The 27,249-nt window shown below is 47.9% G+C and overlaps 1 protein-coding gene across 1 annotated transcript in view; it reads left to right on the top strand.

Annotated features, from left to right (window-relative positions):
• The window catches only part of WBP1L (WW domain binding protein 1 like), a 56,839-nt gene extending 31,283 nt beyond the window's left edge, over positions 1-25,556 (top strand). The window contains exons 2-4 of the mRNA XM_028098473.2: positions 11,189-11,291; positions 20,382-20,543; positions 21,867-25,556. Of these exons, the coding sequence (XP_027954274.1) occupies positions 11,189-11,291; positions 20,382-20,543; positions 21,867-22,603 (1,002 nt within the window). The 3' untranslated portion in view covers positions 22,604-25,556. The remainder of the gene's footprint in view (positions 1-11,188; positions 11,292-20,381; positions 20,544-21,866) is intronic.
• The last annotated feature ends 1,693 nt before the right edge of the window (positions 25,557-27,249 follow it).

Below are 27,249 nucleotides of genomic sequence, written 5' to 3'. Positions count from 1 at the left end.
GTTTTCTCCAGCCTGTTGAGTATTGTGGCAGGAGGTTTTCTTGATTGTCCAGAGATATTCCTCTCATGCAGCAAAGAGGGGTCCCCCTCTTTGTCCAGGTCTCTGTTTACATGTCGTGTGCAAGATGTTGCTCGAGCATCAGTGTGGAAAATTCATGTCTGCTGTTGATGTTTGGGTCTCTGCAGCATGCCTTAACCTCAAGGTGAGGGGATGAACATCTATTACTGAACTTGAGAGCAGGAGGAGCTAATCAAATGCCCACAGGAGCCAGGCAGTGACAGCTTGAGTGAAGCAGATGGGCTTCAGGGACAGCCGGGATTGTGGAGAGGCTGAGGCGGAGCCAGAGCCCGTGTACATCTGTGAGCAGCCTGATATGCTGCTTAGGGAATGTGGGCCCGGAATTTGCAAGAGAAGCTGGGACTCTGGTTTCTGTATGATTCTTTTTCATTTGAAAATGTTGACCGCTACGGACTTGCCTATGGTTCTGCCACAGCTTGCTTGTCTCGGATTGTAATTCTCTATTCTTGAATAAACCTGTTTTCGCTGGTTTAAAAAAAAATTGACCATTAATTCCATTTTTATTTTTAAAGATTTATTTATTTTAGAGAGAGAGAGAGAGAGAGACAGAGGGGGTACAAGTGGAGGGGAGGGGCAGAGGGGGAGGGAGAGAGAGTCAAGCAGAAGCTGCACTGAGTGCAGAGCCCATGAGGGGCTCCATCTCACAATCCTGAGATCAGGACCTGAGCTGAAACCAAGAGTTGGTGGCTTAACTGACTACGCCACCCAAGTACCCCCGTTAATTACACTGTTTTTTTTAATTGAAAAACGGGTGCCTGGGTGGCTCAGTCAGTTAAGTGTCTGACTCTTGATTTTGGCTCAGGTCATGATCTCAGGGTCTGGGATTGAGCTCCACGTCGGTGGGGCTCCACACTTGGTGGAGAGTCTGCTTGGGATTTTCTCTGTCCCTCTCTCTCTGCCCCCCTCCCTCCCTCCCTCTTGCTCTCTCTCTAATCAATCAATCAATCAATCAATCAATCGTTTTTAAAAGTTGAAAAACAAAGTTACCATGTGGGCATAGAACTCGTTAGTTAAGGGCCCGTTGTGGTCTGAGGGCCACCAGTTGGCAATCCCTGCTTTCAGGCAGGAGATGCAGTGATACAATGTAGGAAGGAAAGAACCTGCCCTCATGGGACCAACTATGAACACATGATAGTTGGCTGAATCGCCCTCCTGCTCTGCCTGAGTGCCACCTGCTCTGTTAAGTGCTGATATCTCGCCCCTTAGCTGTCTGCATCAGCCCTTGCTGAAGATGCCGTACTTCTCAGTGCATTTATTCTGTGGCAGAAGAGGCCCTTGATAAGGGATTGCTGGGGATACCTCAAGGCAGGACTGCTTTTCCTTCTAAGTGTCCCGGGGTGAAAGAATGGCACATTAACCCAATGTCCTGAGCTGCTCCAGCCAGCAAGACCCCACAGGCCTGGACGTCTAGGACATCGACAAGTAGCCTTTAATAAAACCATGGACTATGTTGCAACTTCTGATCTGTGCTCTGGGATTTTCCTACCAGGGTCAAGTGGCTTTTTCTGAGTTTGTTATTCAGGTTCCTCATAGCAACACAGGAAATGGATTTTAATTTCTTTTTTGGCTGCTCTGTTTGGGGGCTATTTAATGAGGATCCAGTTTGCAACGCAGCAGTACTGGTGTGGATATGACTGCAACTGACGTTATTTTTTTTTTATAAAGTTTATGTTTATGATCTACTGCATGTACTTTTTTATGGAGTGAAGCAGAAAGCATATGAATGATTGTATAGGCCTTGATTCTGAGTGGCTACTCTTGGGGGTAACTTTTGGGATGTGCTTGGGATTCTAGAAAAAGAATGTTAGACCATTCCACTTTCAGAGGCAAGAACTATGTGTATTGTACGTTTTTATAAATCTAGGATGGTGGTTCTCAAACTTGAATATATATAAGCCGAACCCCTGGAAGTTCTTAACCTATATTCTTAAATACACCAGGTGATTTTTGGGCCTGTGGACCACACTTCAGGAAACATGTCTCTATTTTGTTCCATTTATTATCGAAGTGTGTTCATTGCTACCTTGGGGCAAATTCGCTATTTGTGAGATGCCGTGATTCATTCTGATTCACTGTTGCCATCCTCACCCCTTGGGGCGTGCCAGTCTTTGGGAGTCCCCAGACAGAATTGTTCCATGAGACCCTCATAGGTGGGAGTCAGTGAACCCTTGCCGCTGCTACAGCAGGGGTCCCCAGGACCCCCTTCCACAGTGTACACCACAGCCACATCTTGAAGCAACTGCCGCCCACATTGGTTCTAGGCTTTTCTCCAGTGTTACTGGCTCCAGTCTTTGCAGCTAGAGAGTGGGTGCTCTCTAGCCCAGGGAACTGGAGGCTAGAGCCCTTGGGGGTAAAACATACTATCATCTGTGAGGGATGAGGCTGAATTTTACCAGATTAGATATATTGGCTTGTTTAGAGAAACCTAGCCAGCCTAATTGTCCTCCAGGAAAATTACTGAACTCAACCAAACAGCATAAAAATTGATTCCTAAGATCCCAGTGCATACAAAGCAGAGAGTCTGGGTTAATTTCTTAGCAGTGGCTTGCCCTTTATCAGAAAGAATGAAACGGAGCTCTTTTAGGTAGGAGAGATTAAAGGAGTAATTGTCATGTATAGTTCATATTGTGAAGGATACAAAAGTAGTACCTGACACGCCCTATCATAAAAAAAAAAGGGAGGTTAGGAAACAACATGTCAGGACTCCTGCTGATCATTCCTCTGCCTGAGTTTACTTTCCTTCATCCCCCAACTCTTCTGTAATCTCTTTACATTCAATTCAAAATGTGTGCCCTTGAACGATTCTACTTATTTCCCTCAGCTCTTCAAACAGCTTAAAATCATTAGTGTTAGGGAAAAACTGATACTAACCTTTTTTTTTAAGATTTTATTTATTTATTTGACACAGAAAGCAAGCGAGAGAGCACAAGCAGGGGAAGCAGCCGAGGGAAAGGGAGAAGCAAGGCCCCCCACTGAGCAGGGAGCCCAATGTGGGGCTTGATCCCAGGACCCTGGGATCATGACCTGAGTGTAAAGTAGAGGCCTAACCGACTGGGCCACCCAGGCGCCCCTTACTGTAAAATATAGGTGTAAAGCCACAAAACTTTAAAGAGTGTTTTTTATGATCACCTAAAAAAAATTTTTTTTTTTTTTAAGGACCTGGGCCTGAAAGTGCTGCATTTTCAGAATTCAAAAATTCTAAGATAGAATAAAAATGGCTGATTCTAAGTTAAAGTTGCTTGCTGTCTTTTCTCATTTAGCCATTTCAAATCTGTCTTGTTCATAAAGACTCTTGCCCTTTGGTTATAGAGTATTATCAAAATCAGTAGAACTCTGGTTCAGTAGATGTATAGTGCTAGAATTTGGTCTACTTTCTGGAAAGCCATTCCTGGTTCAAGACTGGAAGGAAAGTTGATTTTGTTACTCTGTAGTAGCAGTCACAAAGCAGGGAGACAAAAAAAGGGGTGGGGGAGTCCCAGGTTGAAAAGTAATCATAAGAATTGCAAAAATATATATATATATATTTTTTAAAGATTTTATTTATTTGACAGAGAGAGACAGCGAGAGCAGGAACACAAGCAGGTGGAGTGGAAGAGGGAGAAGCAGGCTTCCCGCTGAGCAGGGAGCCCGATGTGGGACTCGATCCCAGGACCCTGGGATCATGACCCGAGCCGAAGGCAGACGCCCAACGACTGAGCCACCCAGGCGCCCGAATTGCAGAAATATTTTGATATTATTCATATATCTGGCAACACTATAGCCAACAATGAATTTATAAGCTATGGTATTTTAACTGTGGTGTAGGGCATACGAGGCATGGCCTCTTCCCAAATTCTCAGTTATTCTTTTCACACTTCTCTCCCTGAGATTCACTGTGCTCAGGCACACTAGCCTTCTTTCTTTTCCTTGAGCACAACAAGCTCATTCCTGCATTGGTGTCTTTGCATGTACTTGACATTCCCTCTGCCTGGAACATTGTTCCCAGAGGTCTCCTTCATCTGGGCCCTTCTCATCATTCAGGGCTCAACTTTGATGTCACCTTCCCAGGGAGGCCTTTCCTGATTGCCCCATCTAAAACCTTTTCTCCTATTATCCTGTTTTATATCCTCATGGAGATTATTACTATTTTAAATTCTAATTTAATGTTAATTTTCAGTCTTCCCCACTTGAACATGTTTAGGATCTTTTTGTCGTTGTTCTATAGTTCCAAACAGTGTGCCCCCGTATGAGTTTATTATTGTCTGAAAATTCCATATCTTTAATCAACTTTGGGAATTTTTCAGTCATCTCTTTATCACATCTCCTCTATATTCTTCTTCTCAATCTTCTTATTCTCATTTTCCATTTCCATGATGTCTTTTAATTGGTGTAAGCCCTTTCCTCGGTAATTTTTTCAGATCTGTTTCCCAGTTCACTAATTCTCTCTTTAACTTGGTTTGATCTCTGTGTAATCAATCTGTTGAGTTTCTAAATTTCAATAATGATTTTTCTGTAACTTTTATTTTTTCCCCCCAATCTGCTCGGTCACTGTTTTCTTCAGTATGTTCGTTTCTCATGTTTTTCATTCTTTCTTTTGGTTTCAATAATTTGAAACATGCTTATATATTATAGCTTATCTGATCATTTTATTAAGTTTTTTTCCGAGAGTCTTACCCTATTTGTTGAATTTCCCAAGTCTTGTTTGCGATGGCTTATTTCTGCATAAGTTTTTGTATTTTCTGTTGTGAGCTCATCTTCAACAGAGCTTTATTTATGGGAATCATGCCCTGATTGAGGGTAGGTCTCAGAGTTTTGTATTTCTTTTGCCAAATGTCACAGGGTTATTGCAAGCCTGAAACCACTTTTTGTGTTCAATTTTTGCCTTGGGGATTTTCAGACCATATAGTCGTACTATTCAAATCTCAAATTAGCTTATGGAAAGACCTGTGGTTACAGATTATTAAAGCAGATGCTTTTTTCCTCTCAGTTCAGAGCTTGCTTTCTTTTTTTTTTTAAAGATTTTATTTATTTATTTGACACAGAGAGACACAGCGAGAGAGGGAACACAAGCAGGGGGAGTGGGAGAGGGAGAAGCAGGCCTCCCGCCGAGCAGGGAGCCCAACGTGGGGCTCGATCCCAGGACCCTGGGATCATGACCTGAGCCGAAGGCAGACGCTTAACCGACTGAACCACCCCGGCACTCCAGTTCAGAGCTTTCTTATTGTCACTGTGTGCCAACAGGCTAATTTTTTCCTAGTTTGCTCTGTCTTTTTGAGGGTCCTCATTGTATATTGGGGCTCATTTTCAATTTCCTGTTTTCAGGTGGGCCCAAGAGCAATAAACAGCCTCCTTTTCCAGGGCAGCTGAAAAGGCCTGACCTCATTTACCACTGTACTTTTTAGTTCCCGCCAACATTTTTGACTCCTGAGGATCTTCCTTACTTTCTTGCTAGCTCAGCTGTGTAATTAAAAGGATATTGTTATATAGCCACTATTTTTAGGAGTTTTGGCAAAGAAGAATTTTTAAAGTTACCAACCTAGCTCTCTTGCCACAGAAGCAGGGTCTCTGCCCCCAGAATCTCTTGCTCATTGCTGCTGCTATAGCACCCAGCACAGTGCCTGGCACGTGGGGAGGAGATCAATACATATTTGTTCTTTGATTTGTGGAATTGGACATTTTGATTAGAAACTGTTCCTTCTCTGGGCGCCTGGGTGGCTCAGATGGTTAAGCGTCTGCCTTCAGCTCAGGTCATGATCCCGGACTCCTGGGATCGAGCCCCGCATCGGGCTCCCAGTTCCTTGGGAGCCTGCTTCTCCCTCTGCCTCTCTCTCTCTCTCTCTTTCTCTCTGTCTCTCATGAATGAATGAATGAATGAATGAATGAATGAATGAATGAATAAATAAGAAAAGAAACTGTTCCTTCTCGGGGCACCTGGTTGGCTCAGTCAGTTAAGCATCTGCCTTCGGCTCGGGTCATGATCCCAGGGTCCTGGGATCTGAGCCCCACGTCAGGCTCCCTGCTCGGTGGGGAGTCTGCTTCTCCCTCTGCCCCTCCCCCCTGCTCATGCTCTATCTCTCTCTCACTCACTTTCTCTCTCTCAAATAAATAAAATCTTAAAAAAAAAAAAGAAAAGAAAAGAAAAAGAAACTCTTCCTTCTCCCTGTAGGGAAAGCCAGAAGTTGTGCTCCAAATTCATTCATATCCAGCAGCCAAGATAGTGTCCTCCTATCCTTTAACACCTGTGAACGATTTCAATTTTCCTATTTTTTACTTTTAAACTCTAAAACTTTGGTGCGTTCCTAAGGACCTGAAGATGCTGCTGCCAGTTACTAGTAGGGTTTTCCAGCCCCATAAATTGGCAGATTAAAACCATCCTTAGGGAACCATTACTGCTCAGTGTCTCTCTTTGTGCTGGCGCTTGGAAAGTTCTTATGCTGATTAACTGACCTTTACAGTGGCTTAGCTGAGAACAGCAACTATAAGAGATGGAAACTGTTGAGGAAAGTGTTGTTAGTTCCACAGTTTATGTTGCCACAAAAGAGATGAGATGATTTTTTGCATATGTGCAGAAGGTATACTATTCATCCTTTTCCGTTGTAAAAATGTTCTTTCCAATTCAGTGTCGGTCTTGCTTGGTTCTTCTTTGTGCCTGTGCTTTTTGTTTGAGGACCATGTGTGCCCTGTATCTTGGAGCCAGTCGCTGTGAAATCTGGGCTGAAGACACATACCTATAACAAACGAGGATGCTGACGGTCATTACCGCAATCATTCCTGAGATGAGAGACCTCAGCGTGAGAGCATGTGTTATTCACCCAGTTTCTTCATGACAAGTTCTACATTTCTAGCAATTTTTTGGCTATGCAGTTTTGTACAAATGAAAAAATGGCTGGGAAGGAGCTGTCTTTAAAATGCAAATCTGATCTCGTCACCTCCCTGCACTGTCTGGTCCCCACTCACCTAACTTCCCTACCTACTTCTTCAACCATCTCCTTTTAGTTAAAGGGCTTTGTTTGTACCATCTCCTTTGCCTAGAATGTTCTCCCCATCCCTCTTCCCTGGTTACTAATTTTCTAACCATCTTGGCGATCTCCGTTCAAGCTTACCTTTGTCACAGAATCTGTCTGGACCTTCATGACTAACTCCTAGGTCTTATCTCTTGTAAACTCTTACCAAATCATATATTTTTCTCTTGCTAGTTGTAGTTTCATCTGTGTGATTACTTTATCATCTTTCACTAGACTGCAAGCTCCACAAGGACAGAGAGCATGACCGTTTTGGCCATTTGCCCATTGTGTTCCCCATCCAGTTCATTGCTGGTACAGGGCAGGTACTCAGTAAATGTTGAAGGAAGGAATGAAGGTCCCACATTCCACACTGGGATGAAACAGCATTCTGCTTTTCAAAAAATCAGTATACGAAAAAACAACGTTTCAAGCAAAAAAGGGAGGAGTCCTGAGCATGTTGCCTCTCCTCGCTGTCCAGTAGAAGATGAAGGATCCTATTCCCAAAGTCAAAGAGCTCCACAAGGGCAGGGTCCTTATTTTTTCCTTCAAAGACAAAAATTTTGATTTTGTTTGGTTTGGGGCTTTCAGTGGTTTATTTAAGCAACTGACGTATAAAAAGCAACTGAAGAAGTATAACCTCATCCAAGGCAGCTAAAGCTTACTAGTAAAAGCTCAGGCTCTGGGGCCAAATGAAAGAGATTGAACCACTCCCTAGCTGTGTGACCTTAGGCAAGTTACTCAGCCTCTGTTGGCCTCAATTTCCTGATACTACCCACTTCATAAGTTGCTTTCAAGTTAAGATTAAGGAATACATGTAAGGCATTTAGAACAGTTCCTGGCACATAGCAGGTGCTCAGTCCACATTAGTTATATTATTCACCCCAGGTTGAATAACCGATGTTTTGTTAAGCAAACCGTTATGCGCCAAGCCCTGTGCTCATATTGGGAATGTGGGAGGTAGGTGAAGAGACAGAGCTCCTGCCCACAGGGAGAGCACAATTCATTCTTTGGTTCACTCTCTGGAGAAAGGGAGTGGGAGGGATATTTACTGCCCACTCCTCAAGACTTGGCCTGAACAACATAATATGTGTAAAGTGCTTGAAGATGCTTGGAAGCAAGGCAGAGAATAATCTTCATCATAAAAGGTGTTGAGAATTTTTCATATTTGAACTTTATCCACTGCATTCTCTCCGGTTGCTTTTTCTGTTCTTCATGAGTCTGGAGCAACCCACGTTGCCGGTGAACTTCACTCTTCCAAAGTAGTTCTAAGTGAATGCAGAGTGCCGTTTAGATGGTCTTTCATGCCCAGTAATAATGGCTCACAGAGTAACATTGATATTAAGAGCTCAGAGAAGTTAAGTAACTTACTCAAGGTCACACAGTTAATTAATAAGCCCAGTATAAGAGCTGTGCTTTAGACCCAGATCTGCCTGCCTCTTAACCGTGTCTTCCTCACAGGTCTTTGAGAGTCCTCCAGGTAATCCATGATTAGGCTCCTTGTTTAGGGAAGGCTGCAAGAGCACCAGGCAGCATTTGCACACTGCTGTTCTTTGCTATCTCTTTGAATGAGAGAAGACAGATTTCAGGAGCCCTTGTGTTGACTCAAGGCCTCTGTGGGAGGGGATGGGAGGTGGGTAGGCTAATAAAGACTTAGGGTTGAAGGAGACATTAGAGAGCATCTTTAACTCCTCCTAGGGCCCCTGTGTCCATGTCCTGGTCCTCCATAGTGAAGACCAAACCCAAGAGAGCCAGGGCCAAACCCTAGGCTCCAGGATTTTCCTTTCCTACCAGTAGGTTTCTGGAGGAACTTACCTTGGGATTCCCCATCTCACGTACCCTCCTGCTCCTCCATTTCTTCCTTGCTAAAGGTGCATGAGCCCACGTCTTGTCTTCCTTAACCACCCACCCACTTTCCTTCCTCCTGTGGCAGAGAACGACAGTTTCCATCACCAAGACCATCCCAGGCAGCCTGCAAACTCTGTCAGGGGGCAGGGGAAGGAGAACAGGGGTCAAGATCTACTGGGTAGAAAGTGTTTAAGGTACACTGGATTAAATGATGCTCCTAGAGTTCGGCTCTCCCTAGGAAGGTGGAGGCAGAGCAGGGAAAAAGAGCGGGGTCCTGTTTAGACCAGGCTTCCTGTGCCGGGGGATGGAAAGGCCAAGAGAGAAGCTGACACCAGTAGGTCACGAAGATACCACTTGTTTAGATTTCAGATGCATTCCGTTCCACGCCGCACTTAGGACCAGTTGGCTGCCTTGTGTTCAGAGCCTGGACCTCATCTGGTGAATTTTCCCGAGGCAGAAGTGTCACTGGATTCTTTCATGTGTTGGAGTTGTAGGCAGCACAGCCCCTTTTAGAAACTATGTGGACACTTTGAACTGTGGTCTTGCGAGCCAGTGCCAGAAGAATGGCATTTTGGGGCCTGGTAAACTTGGGAGAAACTTTTTGATGTCCTTATGAAAGCAGCATTTTGCTCTGAAGTCAGGGAGGGTGTGTTCTAGCAAAAGAAGCGAGCCCAGATCTGCCTTCTCCACGTGCACCAGGCCTCCGAGGAGACCTCCGACTGGACACCGCTCCCCCCCCCCGCCCCCCGCCTCCATCGTGCTTATGGTGGATGTGGGAAGAGGCAGAGGTGGGAAGAACTCTGTTGGCGATGTTGTGAAACCCTCACTGTCAGAGCCTTCCAATGCCTTTCCCATGTTTCCTTCTTCCCAAACCCCTTTACATAAGGCCATAAGGCTCTTAAAGACCAGGAAATGCCTGAGCCCCTGGTGGCAGAGACCTGCCCTGAGCCCGGGATCTGGTCTTTAGCTGTGCCTCTCCCTTGTCCCGTCCCTGTGACGTGAGGCGCCTGAACGGTCTCTACCCAGCCTTAGCCCTGTGGCCGGTTGCCGGAGTGCCTTGTTTATACCCTTGGCCAAGTAGACAGTGTAGTGTAGAGCAAGGCCAGGAGAGGAGGAACTGACCGTGTGACTTAAGTTTCCACTGGCAGGCATCCGCCCGGATGTATGCTGTGGGCAGGGTCAGCCTGAGTAGCAGCAAATACAATACTGTGGTTTTAGTTTCTCTGCTGAGCAGGGTTTTTTTGTTTTTGGATTTTTTTTTTTCCTTCTTAACCCCGAGCTTCTTGAGGATGGGGACAATGTCTTATTCATCTTTGTATCCCACATACCCAACACAGTGCTTGGCACAAAGACAGTGTGTCCAGTAAATGGATGTGTTACTTGTTTAGAATAAATGTTGAAAGCCAGACAGAGCACCTGAGACTTAGAGGTCTCAGCATATGTGTGGTGGGGTCCACAGTACATGTGGGGCTGAAGTTCAGGTTGGCTGGTGGGGTCTCTCATATCTTAAATGTGAAATGTCAAAAAACCGTCTTTACCTCCATCCCCATCCACCAGGGCTGTGAATAGAATTTGGCACACCACGGAGTGGTTACTCAGCAGTGCCCTTTCTGGAACTGTCCCTGACAAGGCACAGTGTGAATCCTAGGTCCAGTCAAGATCATCAAGAGATCATTTGATAAGCAAAAAATTATCTAGCACATTGAAATTGGATGAGGTCAGCTGGGCAGGTAACCCCGTTTCTTAAGAGTGAAGAATTTTAGTGCCAAGTTAACTTGGCCCTCTTTGGAATCACCCTGTAATTAACCTTGAACAGTGTGTGTTTTGAAGGACAGAATGACTGACTCAATGCTAATCCTAGAATATGTACTGCATTAATTGGTTCCAGGAACTTTCACAGAAAAGCCGGTTTTATTTAAAAAGGACTGCTAATTACACGAGAACCATCATCTTTTTACCGGCTGAGTGTAACACCGGAACATGAAGTGTTTCTGCTTGGACATAAAGAAAGTGGGGCATCTGTTTCCTTTCTGAGGAAAACTTCGTTCTTTACCGGTCGGCTTTGTGTGCTGAATCCTCTTCACCCTTTCATAAACCTTTGTTTTTTTTCTTCAATCTGCTGCTGTTGTGGGTTCTAATTTTTTTTTTTCTTCACGGAATGAACATTGATATAGACCGTCTTGGTGGAGGGTGGGCAGACAACCAGGAAGAAGGGGATGAAAAGAAAAGTGGCATTTAAAAGCTATAATTTCATATGTTAAATTTTTTTTTTCCTTTTTTAGGATAAGGAAACCTGTGTGGGTACCAATAATCAAAGCTACATTTGTGACACAGGACACTGCTGTGGACAGTCTCAGTGCTGCAACTACTACTATGAACTCTGGTGTAAGTCCTTGCCCCCCGGGGGTTGCTGGCACCCCAGGGTCCTCCTGGTTACTGTCTCCACTCGTTGGGAAGCAGTGGGCTGGGCACCTTTTCTCATTCTCCCAGGGGCAGTGTTGTGAGTAGAATCTGTTGCTGGGTTCCAGAAGCATGTCCTTTCTAGAGGAGGAGTGCTCTGGTGCTCTTCAGACACCAGGGGCTGACGACTAGAGACTATGGTCTGAGCCTTCTGAAGAGGCCGTGGTTACCAGGTCTGCTGAGGAAGCTCCTGCCTGGGCTTCTCTCTGATGCCCCCTCTAGTGTGTGCTGAGCAGTGACAACAACTCACATCCTTCTGTGGGCCCGCCGGACACCCAGGCTTTGCTGTCTTTGCAAAGAGAGGTTACAGCAGCCAACCTGCTGTGAACGCCAGGCTAGGCTTTGTGGATAGCTGTAAGGCCATTTTCTTGTGAAAACCTTAACGGCTTCCAGAATTCCCCATAGAGCATCAAGGAGCTGCCTCTGTGTCTGGTCCCTGTCAAAGGGATCGCCTTCCCCTAGGTCCTTGCTCATGGAGCCCTCCCAGAGTGAGGGAGTCTAGAGGTTTAGCCCCCTCCGTTTCTTTCCCAGTTCTCAAGCTGAAATGTCTGGAGGCTTGCTTCTCTGGTGCATCTCCCCTGTTAACTCTCAGCTAATTGCTGCGTGGAAACAGTCCTCATCTCGCCACTGGTTTGGTTGAGGCCATGAACTTGCACCTTCAGACTTGCACAAGGGTGGTGACATTGGCACAATCTTCAGGGACCTAGCCAGGTTCAAGGGTTTCACTAACATGGTTTTTTGCACTTCAGTCTTCTCGAAGCTCGGATGAGACACTACAGGATGCTGCTGGACAAAGAATGGGAGGACAGGAGAGTCCTTAGGGCAGAGAGTCCCCAGGTGACCAGCAGCACGCTGGTTCACAACTGTCTGTAGAGAGGAGAAATGGTAGCCTGTTTCCCCAGATAGTTCTAAGCCCCCATCATCCCCTCCATTTGGAAACAAACTGGGCTGGTTTGCCAAAGCGGACCTTTCCTGCCCCCGTCACCCTTGTCCTTTCTCCCCTTCTCTGATCTCCCCACTCCTCCCGCATTGGTGATGTGGTCAGAAGGCAGCTAGAAGGGCTATTGTTTGGTATGGAAAGGAAATTAGACTCTTGGCTGGGCAGTCTTTCCCTCTAAATGTAAATGTATCTTGTAGCCAGTGGGAGTGGTTCCTCCAAACAGGACCTCTCCTCACTCTTATCTTCACCTTTCGAGGACTGAGGACTGGCTCGTCTGCCGTTCTGAGGAATCCCAGGGGCAGCCAAGTGCACAGTCCCTTCGTAAGGAGAGAAGAGGGCTTGGGGTGTCCACACCAGTCCTCTGCGAATATAAGCAATAGCAAAGGAGGACCCAGGGTTGTTGCTATTTTAGAAGGGGTGGGGTGGAGGGACTTACTAGAGAACACAAAGTGCCAAGCAGGTGAACAGACTGTGTTTAAATGTTTTAAAATGCAGATAACAGCAGGGCTCCAATTCTCCCTCCCACCCCTTGTTAATACAAAAGTCGAAGCTGGGCTGCCAGAAAGCCACAGAGCTGTGGTTGGTTTTCCCGGGGCCCGGCCCAGGCAGCATCGGTTGTGGAGAGACATGAGGTTGTGGATGGTCTCGTCTCAGACTGACAGAGCCTCCTGGGCTTTTGGCAGAGCAGGCCCAGTAGCTACCAGAATTGGGTCACCGTCACCGTCACCGGGGCGGGGGGTAGGGGGTGGGGCAGCGGGGACAGGGAGACCCAGATGGCAGGGACGCGGCCTGGGAACCAGGCACTTCACCCCAAGGGCTTAAAGAAAGCCAGAGGAGGAGCTGCTGAGTGGCCAATTCTCTCTCCAGTTACGGTCAGTGGAGAAAAGGAGGAGGCCAGAGACCAGAGTCGATGGGGGCGAAAGACTTGCCATTCTATGAGCTGGCCCATGCTTTCCAATTCTGGAGGAATGGAGATTGTCAAAGCAAAACTGTCCTCATTGGTGCCCAGAAATGGCTTCTTGGTCAGGAGATGCCCAGCGAGTGTTCCACCCCCCTCAGAATTCTGGCGTTTTCCTCCTCATCAGGGTCCTGGCCTCTGCCTGATGTGTGGATAGGAGGGAAGATGAGTGTTTGGATGAGCCCCTTCAGTTCTTAATCAAAACTGCATTTTTGGTCACTTTGAACCCTGTTCCCTCTAACTGTCTCTAAACTTTGCCTGACATGTGAAAATAATGGGCTTTGTGCTATTCTTTTTGTGTCTTTCCTTTGGAAGGAAAGAAGTTTCAGCCAGAAAGTCCTTGGCAGAGTTTCTCTCAGACATAGTACCTCTTTAACCACAGTTGCCTACAGAGAAGGCCTCAGGGGAAAAAAGCAAAAAATGCCATTTCCACCAACCTGTTCACGTCTATGGAGCTGAGTCTTCCTGTGGGCTGAAGACTGTTTTCTCTCTCTCTCTCACAAACACACCACACCACACCACACACACACACACCACACACACACACACACACACACACACACACACACACACACACAGACTCCTTTTCCCCACGTCTTTTCAGTCATAACTGATGCAGTAGTCATTACTGGGCCTGCGTCAGACGAGAAGCAAAGGTCCTGTTTTACCACTGAGGCTGTCAGAGCTCCTCATCATCATTACTATTATCCCATGCGTTTTTATGGCCCTTGTACTTTAATTCATTATTCAATCATTTATTCATTCAGTAAACCCTTAATCCAGTGGTTCTCAAAATTTGGCAAGCCTCCGAATTTCTGGAGGGCTTATTAAAACACAGATCTCTGAACCCTACTCCCAGTTTTTTATTTAATAGGTATGAGGTTGACCTGAGAATTTGCAGTTGTGACAAACTCCTACTTGAGGCTGAGACTCTTCTGTGTTAGTAACCGTAGGGAGACATAATCCTTGCTGTCAACAGGGAATCTCCTAGCAGAGAGAGGAGATAAGACAAGATGCCCCACTGGTGAGACAAAGTAGAGAGTGGAATGTATGTGCCAGAACTTTGGCTAGGCAGGGTTCAGGCAGGCTACATGGAAGAGGTGGCATTTGGAGTGGGCCCTGAAGGGTGGATAGGATTTAAACACAGGAAGAAGGATAAAATGGTTTCTCAGGCAGGGGAATGCCATAGGCCAGGGCCCCATGGGAAAGAACAGAGTATGCATGCCATTGTTGACCTTTCCCCAGGGTCTGTGGGGCTTGTCTGGGAAGGAATGGGAGATGAGGGTGCTAATGTGCTTGGAACTCTGCTACATGCGAGACACCGAGGAAGATCTTCATGCACATAGTCTCCTTTCTCCCCAAGAACAAACCTGTGAGGTATCTATATCACCCCCATGTGTCAGGACCCAGGGTGTAAAGGAACTGTTCAGCTGGATGCAGCTGACTGGTAGGGTCAGTGTGCCTCACTCCAAAACAACCCCCTCCAGAACTCTGTGTGCCGGACTGGAGGGGTGATGGGCCCTGGTTGTGGAGGGTCTTTATTGTGCATGTTTGATTTCCATCTGAGGATGCCCTTCATGGAACAGGCAGAGCAAAGAAGAAAACCAAAATCGAGAGAGGCTACCAATATGCTCAAGGCCAAAGATCCTGAACCTGGATCTCCCGATTCTCATCCCAGGACTCTTTCCACTCACCATGCTACATTGTCCAGGGAGAGGTCGGAGCTGGGAATTTCTGCTTCTGAGATAATTTGAGGGACCTTCACTCCGGCATCGGTTTTCCCTTGTTTGGGCTTTAGTTGGGGAGAAGGGAGTGTTTCTGGGCAGTGGAATTCCCCTGAAGTGACACGAAACAGACTATGACCAAATTCATTTAAGACTGCCCAGCTTGTTTCTTACCTGCTAACTTTTTCTTTTTAGTTTATCTTAAGATGTCCATTGTTGAACTGCTCATAATGGAAGCCCGGAGTATTTGCCACCCTTAGCAGAGTAGAGAGTGGGAAGCTGGGGCCTTCTAAGCTGAGATTGGACCCCTGCTCCTAGAGATCCAGCTTCTGGACAAAGACTGGTTGATCAGTAGCACTCGGGCTGGTTTTCCAATGAATTTAGCCAAGAACAGAACCTAGAAACAGACTTTGGACTTGTTCCTCACCCTTGCTTTTTTATGGAGTATTTTTGGGGGGAATTAAAAGAGAAATGGAAAGAAAACCCTTCCCATCTGTTGTCACACCTGTAACAACGATAGTAATAACAATCTAGAGAACTTATTATATGCCAGGCATGGTTCTGAGTATTAATTCGTTTAGTCCTCACAGCAACTAGTAAGGTAGGTCATTATTCTCCCCATTTTACAGATGAGGGCAAAATGACCAAGATCACAAAGCTAGGCAGTGGTTTTGTGAGCTGTGATTTAAACCCAGGTCACTGCCTCTTCTCTTTGGTAACTACAGTCGTGCTTCTACGAAACTTGTCCAGTCTTTGAGATGAACTTGTAAGCCTTCCGAGGTCTTCTTTGCCCAAATTCAGGCCTTTTCCACAGTGGCTGTGGTAGGAGCTCCTGCTGAGAGCTACAAGTGGCCAGGGAGGTCACCCGCCATCCTGTGGGGTAGAAGGAGAGCTAATTTACAGTGTGCTTTGGCTTCCTAATGAGGAATTTCCTGCCCATTTGGGGAGTGGTATTTTCCCAAGTTTATAGTGAGCTCGGGGCACATGACTCAGTTCCTACGTTGGACTGTGATTGTTTTTCAAAACATGTTTTCTGTTTTGCTTAGCATGACAAATGCTCCCCACCATGAGGTCACAATTTTCAAAGTTGTCATTGGGGAATGCAATCTCTGGGTAGGTGTGTGTTTGGGGAGGAGGGCGTGCTTTTGTGTGTCTCTTTCATTAGGTTTTTCGTTTTTAAACTTAATTCCTTGTTTGTGAGATCTAGTGAAAAGATCAAAAGTTTGTACAAGTCCATAGGGACTAGTCTGGATATTCTTCCTTTTAAACTTGGTGGGACATTACTTTGACTAAAATGGCTCCCAAGAGAGTCCATTTTGTGAGGGCCAGACAGGAATGCCTTCTGCCTTCCCACATTAACTCCATCAAGTGGGACCAGCTCATTAAGGGTCTTTTCTGGGCCTGTGCTACCACTTCATCTTGCCACTAGACCCATTCTGCTTCCAAGTTAGTTTTCCCTCAGTTTTGATCCACACAAATAATCTTTTGTCATACTGTATTAGAAATGAAGAAATTACGGGACACCTGGGTGGCTCAGTGGGTTAATAAGCATGCCTTTGGCTCAGGTCATGATCTCAGGGTCCTGGGGTCAAGTCCCACATCAGGCTCCTTGCTCAGTGGCGCTCTTTCTCTCTGACAAATAAATAAATAAAATCTTTTAAAAAAAAAAGAAATGAAGAAATTAGGGGCACCTGACTGGCTCAGTTGGAAGAGCATGTGACCCTTGATCGAAGGGTCGTGAGTTTGAGCCCCACTTTGGGTGTAGAGATTAGATTATTTAAATAAATAAATAAATGAAAACTTAAAAAAAAAGAAATGAAGAAATTAGAACTCAGTTTGAGACCTAGATAAATATAACATTATACAACTGGTACGTAGTAGGGAGAGTTTTTCTACCCATAGTACTACATTAAAAGAAGTAGGGTGGTGGAATTTTGATGAACATGTGAGTTATTTGGTGCTCGCTTAGATATGACTAAGGCAGTTTTGGCAAGGGTGTGTGTTCCAGTTGATTCATTTCTTCCCCCAATCTCCTTCTGCCCTGCCTAATTTTTCCTTTAAAATTAAAAAAAAAAAAAAAAAAAAAAGCTCTCTTTTTCTATTATGCTTCCAGTTCAGTGAATCGCAGCCTTTTTTTCTGGATCAAGGATTCCCTTAAGAATCTGATGGACGCTTCAATCCTTTTCCCCAGAAAAGCCTATAAAGACGCTGCGTCAGTCAGGATAGGCTATAGGTCATGCTTAGTAACAAAAAAGTCCAACCTAGTGGCCTACAACAACATGTTTACTTCTCACACTCTATGTCTATTGTGGGTTGGTTGGGAGCTTGGTTCCCACTTCTTCATCCTGAGGCCAGACTGATTCTGAAGTTACTGTCTGGAATGTTACTGTCACGGCGGGAGGAGGACTAAAGGAAGGAAGGCCTTATGTATAACAAGAGATGTCCTGACCTCTAAGTGACAGAAGTCACTTCCAACCTTTGTTCATTAGTTAAAACCAGTCCCAAAGCCTTGCCCAATCATAAGGGGGCCATGAAGTTCAAGCCTACCCAAATGCCCAGAAGGGGAAAACCAGAAATATGTGGCCAACATGAAAACCAGTACCTGAGATTTTTCTTATTAAAAGCGTGTGTTAAAAAAATAAAGTCCTGCCTGGCTGTCTCAGTCAGGAGAGCAATGGGACTCTCAATCCCCGGGTTGTGAGTTTGAGCCCCATGTTGGGGGTAGAATTTACTTAAAAACAAGAAGAAAAACAAACAAACAACAACAACAACAAAACATTAAAAAAAAAATAAAATCATGTTATAAAATAAGAAATATTGCCCCTGGATCATTTATACTGCAGCATAAAGGTTAAAAGTTGGTTTACCTTTAGGTAAGAAACTACTGAAAAAATGACTTGGGTGGTGAAAACTAGTCAAGTCAGATGCAGTTATCTCATGCGAGAATGTGCTTTTAGAATTAGAACACAACACAGAAGTACAAAGGTTTGTGAGATTATGCTGGGCAAGTGAAAGGCAGTAATGTGGAAGAGTGGCTAGTCCAGAACGGCTTAGACAGGACTCTCAAATACGTCTGGAGCCGGGCCCCTGAGCAGAATGCAGTGTGCTTATCTGTGCTGCCTGCCTCGCCAACGCAGGACCCCCCCCCCCCCCGGAGGCTGGCACTGAGGCTTTTACAGGACAGCATCAGGGAGCCACTTCGCTCCCAGAGCTCCCTTCTGGCCTCGCACCACCTCTGAAGGCTCCTATGACAGTATATATCTGGTCTTCCGTCAGCCAGCAGCCGTAGGGGAGAAATGTAAGTGGAATTAAGCAAAGGTCCGCAGTGACTCTGGGAAGGACCACAAGGGAGACCTCTGACTTCAACTTATGTGTATGTTCTTTGGGCAGATCTTTTTTTTTTTAATTTTTTTTAAAGATTTTATTTATTTATTTGACAGAGAGAGACACAGCGAGAGATCCACAAGCAGGGGGAGTGGGAGAGGGAGAAGCAGGCCTCCCGCTGAGCAGGGAGCCCGATGCGGGGCTCGATCCCAGGACCCTGGGATCATGACCCGAGCCGAAGGCAGACGCTCAACGACTGAGCCGCCCAGATGCCCCATGGGCAGATCTTATTATTTATTTTTTTCAAGATTTTATCTTTAAGTCGCCTCTGCACCCTCCGTGGGTCTCAAACCCACAACCCTGAGATCTAGCGTCTGCCAAGGGGATAAAGGGACAAAATGCTTAGCCCACTGTCCTCCACCTCTTCTCTTGTTGCCGGGCCTCAGCAGAAGGTTCCACTGCACACCGACACAGGCTGAAAGCCGTTAGGAGCCATCCAGTGGTGTTGCCAGCCCCCCAGGGCCAGGCGGCTGTCCCATCTCACTCTGGAGAGGTGGCTTTGTGGGGAGATGCAGCAGGGTCACCCCTGGGGGACAGAAAGGGCCTTTGCCTGGCCACACCCTAAATGTCAGTACGATCTTTTAGAACATGATATCCTGGCACGAATAGAAAAAAAAAATCAGAGGTTTATTCATATACAGGTCTGTGTGGGGGAAAGGTTGTTTTGTTTTGTTTTTTTAAGTAGGTTTTACACCCAGTGTGGGGCTTGAACTCATAGCCCCAAGATCAAGAGTTGCATGCTCTACCGACTGAGCCAGCCAGGCGCCCTGGGGCTTTTTTTTTTTTTTTTTAAACTATCTTAACTCATTCTGACAAGAGACATGTGGAAATACTTAAATTCTAAACACAAATTTATACTTGCAAAGTAGGTAATAAAAAATACATGTAGCATTGGTAATGGAAAAAAATTGAAGTTATTCAGGAATAGAGAACAAATGAAAAATCATCTTTTCTCACTTAATAACAACTCACCTTAAAATTATTCCTCAGATAAGTTTTTCATTGAGAAAAAAGTATTTTTTTTTTTTAAAGCAGAATTGCTCATTGATTTAAAAAAAAATTGTAAAGGATTTTCTGCTTACAACTTAAGATTGGAGAGGGGGTCTTCTATTGGGGTTTGTCAAGATTCTCTGAGTATGATCCAAGAACATAGTGGGAAATGAGAAGAATAATCTGCCTGGAGAAGAGAGGGCTATAGGCCTTCTCCCCTGTTCCCTTACCTACCCCTCCCTGGAGCAAGAAGGAAGAAGGGAAGGCTGCTAATGGTCCTGAGTCTAATAAAATCACAGGCCAAAGGGAGGTGGGAGTGTTATTTGCAACTGTAGGAGATGGAATTGTACCAGATTATATCAAGAGCGGAGGAAGTCATTTACACTCTGTAGGGAAGAGATGGACCTGAGGCAATTAGAATTTTCCCCCCTGTAACTTTAGTGACTCTTGCAGTATACCAGTGTACATGATAGAGAAGCGCCCATGGTCTTTTTGGTGATATCAAGAGAACCCTAAGAATTCCTTTATCAGGCGGCCCCTTGCATTTGTTGATATGCTGGGATTTTGAGGGGCCCTTTGCTTTTGGTGAGCAGCCTGGTGTAGCAGCAGGAAGTGAGGCTGGGAACTGGCCTTAAGGCCTTGAGCAGGGCTTGGGGGTGGGGTGGGAGATGGGTAACAAGAAAGCCGGAAGCATTTTTCTCAGAGATCCCTTAAGAGAGGACTAGGACGCTGTCCTAAAAGGTGAGCATATTTAATGCCCGCCAAACCCGAAGCATAGCACCAGTGGTGCTGGAGGGGGGCCTCCTGCCCTCTCCCATCCCATCTTTCACTCTGGCACAAACGCTGACAGTAACTGAACACAGGTTCCAAATGTGAATTCACCAGGTGAGGCCTGACAGTGCCGCTTCAACCAGGTGGGCGCTGTCTGGGGACCCCCTGTTGGGAAAGCTTGGGGGGGGCCCCCCCAGCTGGTGTTCACCATGCATGTATGCCTCTCTGCCTTGCCTCCCTGCCCGCAGGGTTCTGGCTGGTGTGGACCATCATCATCATCCTGAGCTGCTGCTGTGTGTGCCACCACCGCCGAGCCAAGCATCGCCTTCAGGCCCAGCAGCGGCAGCATGAAATCAACCTGATAGCCTACCGAGAAGCCCACAATTACTCAGCGCTGCCATTTTATTTCAGTACGTACACCCTAAGCCACCAGACCCCACCCTCGGGAGCCCAGAACCCAGACTGTGGGCCCCTGGGGGCCCCCTTGCCCAGCATAGTGCAGAATTTCACAGGTATGGGGATAAGGGGGTACTCACCTTTAGCAGAGAGGAGCAGGTGCTGTGGATGCAGCACCCTAGAGCCACTGGGCCATTCCAGACCCACATTGACTGGGTTCTGACCGGGTGTCTGATCCTTTAGCAGATGATTTTCTTAAGGCAGGTAGTCAAGAGGGTGTATGATGTGCGTGAATCAGGATTTAGATGGCTGTGGCCTGAAATCCTCCCATTTTGCTTAGTGCCCTGTGATATCCCTGAGCAAAGGCTGCCACGAAAGGGGCACATGGGAGGGCACGTGGTGGGGGGTAACACTGGGACCTTCTGAGAACCAAGAAACTTCACTGAAGGACATTCACCTGACTTCCCTGGGGGATCCTTACACATGACCCTCAAAGGGTCCCTGGAGGCCCAGCTTGTCCAAAGCCATTCTACAGTGTGTTCTACAGAATAAAGTACTCACAGGTCTGGAATTCCCCATCTAGAAGGGTTAAGTGTTTAGCACAGTGCCTGGCATATAGTAAGTGCTCAATAAATGCTAGCAGTTATTGTTAAAACCAGACCATCTGTGCCTTGAGACATTCAGCACATTCAAAATCTGACTTACCTGGCACGTTGACAATAAGCCTTGGTCGGCAGGCCCTTCACCCTTCGCTGGTAACCCACCCACTCCTGATCTGAGTCAGGAGGAGGTTCGGTTTGTCTTTCCAGACCACCTCCGGCCGCTCAGATTTCTAACCTCCCAGGAAAAGGCCCTTTTCATGGTCCAAACATCTGGAAGGGGGCGTGGTGGCAAGAAAAACGGGGTCAGGAAGTCTTAAATTAGGGTCCCTGACCCTGAGGCCTATGGGATGTAGACCGAGGACACAGTCTGAGCAAGAAACATGAGACTCGGGGGCATGTGGAAACAGATACGCTCTGGGCAGAAATGATCTCTTGGCCATCCCCCACATTTGCCTAACCCTCTGCCTTAACTCCAGACTGGCAGGAGTCCTGCCTGTGAAGCAGGTTCAGGGGCTCTCAGATTTCAAGAAGCCAGATTAGGTCACTCCCAGTCTGTCCCTCTTTTCCTCTGCAAAATTGCCACGCCCCTCCGCCCTGCCCACAATCAAGAGCTGTAGCCGGCCCTCGGTGGGTATGCTGGGGGTGGGAAGAGGCATATGTTGAGTGCGAGCTTTGCAGTCTGTCCTAGAACAGTTGCCAGTGCGGTAATTTCTCCTCCCTGCCTCCCTGTTTTAGGGTTTTTGCCAAACTATTTACTACCTCCTTATGAGGAAGTGGTGAACCGACCTCCGACTCCTCCCCCACCGTACAGTGCCTTCCAGCTACAGCAGCAGCTGCCTGCACAGTGTGGCCCCCCAGGCGGCAGCCCCCCAGGCGCTGGTCCCACTAGGGGCCCCCAAGGGGCGCAGAGCAGCCCCTTGTCCGGGCCCAGCAGAAGCAGCACGCGACCCCCGAGCATCTCCGACCCTGAGCCCCCCGACGTGCCCGCCAGCCCAGCAGCCACCAAAGCCCCTGGAATGGAGCCCAGTGGCTCTGTGGCCGGCCTGGGGGAGCTGGCCCCTGGGGCCTTCCTGGACAAAGATTCCGACTGTAAGGAGGAGCTGCTGAGAGATTACGGCTCCGAGCGGGGCAGCGCCCTCCCCGATAGCAAAGACAAGACGCCTGGCAGACATCGCCGCTTCACAGGTGACTCGGGCATTGAGGTGTGTGTGTGCAACCGGGGCCACCATGACGACGACCTCAAAGAATTCAACACGCTCATTGACGACGCTCTGGATGGGCCCCTGGACTTCTGTGACAGCTGCCATGTGCGGCCCCCCGGTGACGAAGAGGAAGGCCTCTGCCAGCCCTCCGAGGAGCGGGCCCGAGAGCCCGGGCACCCGCCCCCGCCACGGCCCCCCGCGTGCCTGCTGCTGAACACCATCAACGAGCAGGACTCCCCGAACTCGCAGAGCGGCAGCTCCCCCAGCTAGAGCGGGCCCGGCCTGCGCCTCAGAACTTGGCAAAGCAACCAGGGAAGGGGAGCACCATGAGAGAAGCATTAAGTGACTTTCAGAGGAAGCGGTAGAGCCGCTTCATTCTTCGCCCCCTCCCCGCCGGCCTGCATTTTCCTGCATCTCCAGGTACAGCTTGGGGAGTGGAGGCCTCTCTGCCCACGGGAGCACAGTGTCGTGGAGAGCCGGCACGTTGGCTCGTTCTGTGACTCATTCCTCATCCCGGCCCTGTCCCCTTCTTTTCTTTTCAAGTCATATCTCGCTGCCTGCTCGGGTCAGAGAGATGTGTGTTTCAGAAGCCCCCAAGGAGGGGGCTGAGACTGTGCCCTGAGGTGACCCTTGGTGGTGGAGTGGATTTGTGCCCTGGTGTTTGTTAAGAGAACTTTGCTGTGTCTCAGTCCGGGAGAGGTGGCAGGTCTCAGCCCTGGGGGAAGAAGGAAGCCCGCAGAGGCCCAGGGATTGTCAGCCCCTGCTGCCAAGGTCTGCAGAGCCAGAACTGGGCTAGTCCTGGGGGAGGATGAGAGCGGACAGGCAGTTGTAAGGTTGGTAGGAGGCTTACTGCTCCCTCAGATTCCAGGTGATGAAGTCGATGTACCACTGTGCATCCCTGAGGGGCCCTTCCCAGCAGGTTCTGGCTGGCCACAGCCTGGTTCAGTATGGAACATTATGTCACCTTCTTTTTGGTTTTTCTTTAAACAAAAACAACAGCAGCAACAGCAAAAGCAAGCTGAAAACAAGAACTTGACCAGCGGGCAGGCAAGAATTCTGTTCTGGAAAAGGGAAGTTTGTGCCTCTATCCCAAGTTGACCTTCAAAGAGCCTGGCTGCCGTTGAGCCGGGAGGAGATGTTTTGTGTGCAGGCTTGGGTGGGGGCTAGCTCTGGAACTTCTGTGGGAGTGCAGCAGAGCCTAAGCCATGGGGGTGCATCTGGTGCGGCTTGCTGCATCTCTGCTCTTCGGGCTGACCCTGTAGGTGTCCAGGGTCCTCCCCCACCCAACACACAGTCTGCAGGCCTCCATGCCTCACTGTTCTCGTAGAAACCAGGGAGGCTGCGGGTCCTAAGAAAGGGCAGCCCCATAGCCTGGCTTTTACACAGTATTTTCTCTTGATTCTGAATGAGTTCTTCTGTTGTGTTGTTTTTGTTTTTATTTTTAAACTGACCACTTGGAAAAAATGGCTTGGTTATCTGTGGCTTTCATGCCCTTCCCCTGCCTCTCCACAGCCCCCTTTCTGAGTGGGGTGACTAATTTTTGTAGCCTCTGTAAAGAGCCTGAGTGGCCCAGGTAGGAGGGCGAAGGCAGTGGTCCGGAAGGACCGCAGGATCCTTATTACTGTAGTTTGGCTTCAGATAACCAGTTGAGCTTTGACAGGAATAACCTGATGGAGAAAGCAAACAGCTAAAACTCACATTCCCTGTCCAGTGCTGTTCATATGAAGAGTTTGGTTCTTCTCCCACTCTTGAACGATGATATTCACATTAGGCATTGACGTTACAGTAAGAAAGGAAAAAAATATATATATATATGTACAAAAATAGACAAATCCAAGGCTGTGAGGTAAACGAGTGTCTGCGTTCGGAGTCCACAAAACCAAAATCCATGTTGAACAAAGTGAAGTCTGTGTACAATGACTTTTTGGATAACCTGTGTGTGTCTGTGTGTCGTGTGTGAGCCCCCAGCCCTGTTTTCCTGTGAATATACTTTGAATGGCAGCCATTGTGCTCGTCAACCACACGTTTGGAGCAGATATGGCCCCGCTCAAGGTAATTTATTTTACACACTTACTGTTTACTGAACAAATGTCTGACTGTGTACCCGGGTGTATCCAGCAGCATTGTCGATGGCAGCCCCCCCACCCCCTACTTCCCACCCCCCACGTCTGCCAGAGATAACTGTGCTCGGAGTGGAGGCTCTCCTCTACCCAGCCCTGCAATTTGCACATTGCTCCGTGGACACTCGGAGGCCTGTGTTCTGTTCCCTGTAAGTGGAAACGTGCTCTGAACCTGTCTGCCTCCCTGGGCTCCTCCTGGCCCTCGGTATCAGCCCGCAGGGGGTGTTCAAAACCACTCGGCACAGAAGGCGAAGGTGGAACTTCAGACAGAAGCTTGATTGGATCTTCAGTGACACGCTTGGACTAGCTGTGGCCCAGACGTTGGCCCTGCCCAGCATTGGCAGGAGAGTTTGGCAGACACCGCAGTGCCATAGGGCTCACCTCTCTCTGCCGGGGTCCAGTGCATGCAAGCAAGCCTGTGTGTGGCAAGAGCAGGCGGGAGTGCGTCAGCAGCCCTCAGATGCCTTTCCTTCCACCTTTTTAAAAAAAATAAAAGTAAAATAAATAAATCAAATCCCAAACAACTCACTGAAGTCTCAAAGGAGATGAAGTTTTACCAAAATGAATCCTGCTTCAGTTAACTGATCAAATGGATGAATTCTGGCCCTGTCAAGTTTCCTTCCCCGGCTGGAGTGGGGCATGCGCGTCAACTGTTGGGCTCAATGCAGCATCCTGCCCTACAGGCGTGAGAAGAAGCGAGACAGCCACTAGAGCCAGGCTTGATTCCAGCGGTCACGCAGTCTGGCCTCTGCCAGCCGGGCTCCCCTGCCAGGAGAGAGATGGAAATCGGGAGTTGAAGGACTCGATAGGGGGCCAGGGAGATCCGACTTGCATCTGGTTTTCCAGGTGAACAGAGAAGGAAAGGGTTGGTCTGGCCGAGGGTTTGGTGCTACAGTCGGGAGATTTGCAAATGCTAACACATTCCTGTGTGAGGCTCATCACCATTTGTCAGTTATTGTGAATACGTGTATTTTAAGCAATAAGATTCAGCTGGTCAGACTCTTCTGGGCAGCCTCGGTGACGCATTTCCTGTGCTGTGATTGTTCTGAAGACAGAGTGGCTCTATCCACTGTGAGAAGCCCAAATAAAATCGATCCCCAAAACGCGGCTCTTCTTTTTTCTTGCAGCACCTTGTTCTTTTCTCCCCACTCCTCCCTCAGACTTCAGGGGTCGTACCCCCAAGATGGCTAACCGCAAACACTTCTCCCTCCTCCACACAGGCTGCGAGAAGGCACCTACCAGTTGAGAACAGGCCCCTGGCCTGAGCGGAGACCACAGGGCCAAGGGCGAGGTGGGTGATGCTCCTGCTGAGGCCACATGTTGTCCTGAGTTTTCCCCAAGCCCTCTCTCTGCCAAGGGTGTATTTCTGATGTTTGGAATGCTTTGTAAAATCCCACACACGGGTTAAAATCGGGCACAAAAAAGCAGAAGCAATGGCGTTTGAAAGAAAGCAAGCGCTCCGTGAGATCATTAATTTTTATTTAAAAATTTTTTTTTTTTTTTTTTAATTTGAGAGAGAGTGAGCGAAAGAGCGAAAGTCAGGGGGAAGAGGCAGGGAGAGAAACAGACTTCCCTGAGCAGGGAGCCCGATGTGGGACTCGATCCCAGGGTCCTGGGATCATGACCAGAGCTGAAGGCAGTTGCTTAACTGACTGAGCCACCCAGGCGCCCTCGTGAGATCTTGTAATGAGATGATACAGGGGTGCCTGGCTGGCTCAGTCCGCAGAGCATGGGACTCTTGATCTCAGGTTTGTGAGTTCGAGCCCCACGTTGGCTGTAGAGATTACTTAAAAATAATAAAAATCTTTTTTTTTTTAAGATTTTATTTGAGAGAGTGAGTGGGATAGAGCACAAGCTGGGGGGTGGGGTGCGGTGGAGAGACAGAGGGAGAAACAGACTCCCCGCTGAGCAGGGAGCCTGATGCGGGGTTCAATCCCAGGACCCTGGGACCCTGACTTGAGCCACCGAGGCACCCCCAAAATAATAATCTTTAGGGGGAAAATTATAGAAATGTGGAAGGCCCTGGAATTTGATACACATGTATTATTGAGTCTCCCACTTTGTGCCCAACACTGTGCTGGGTGCTGAGGAGAATGCGAAAGAAGTAGAGAAGACAAGGCCCTGTCCTCTACAGGCAGAAGACAAAACAACCGTGTGAAATAGTTAACAAGAGGAGGTAGATTGAGATGAAGTGAATGGTACAGATTCAGGGAATCCTGAGGACTCTCGGGGGCTCACTTGAGGGACCTGAGAACTGGGTGTGCTAACCTCTGCCATTGTGGGCCAGTCGTTCTTTCCTAAGGCTCACTGTCCTTTTAGCCCCTGCTTAAGACTGTCCTCTTAGAACTTCGAGTCAGCTGTAAATCCCTGCTCGAAGGAGAGGAACAGCCTTCGACCTCTGCCCAGGAAGGGGAACACCACCACCCAGCCCAGCTTCTCCTTGGGTGACCTGCAGGTGGGCAAAGCAATATGATGGGCCTTTTGGAACTGTCCCAGCAGGCGTTCCTGCCTCCCCCAGTGGACCGCTCACTAATAGGCCCCCAGGGGATGCTGACAGCATTGCCTTCCCTAGTCCCCGATTTTACCCAGCAGTCCGCACTCTTATTACCTAGGAGCCGGGTGTAAGCCAGACAGGCCCCTGCCCCCATCTTTGACCTTGGGCCAGAGCAATTCTGGCCCCTTAGTGACTCTAGTGGGATGGTTGCTGCCTTAGTTCCTTCTAAACTGTTGAGCTCCTCCGACTAAGCCCAGGAGAACCATGTTAGCATCTAGAGACAGATCTGTTCTAAACCCATG

This window comes from Eumetopias jubatus, unplaced genomic scaffold, assembly GCF_037043125.1.
Source record: "Eumetopias jubatus isolate StellerSeaLion01/CBP00866 unplaced genomic scaffold, mEumJub1_p1.0 scaffold_17, whole genome shotgun sequence".
Classification (NCBI taxonomy): Eukaryota; Metazoa; Chordata; class Mammalia; order Carnivora; family Otariidae; genus Eumetopias; species Eumetopias jubatus.
This window is presented reverse-complemented; position numbering and strand designations above follow the sequence as displayed.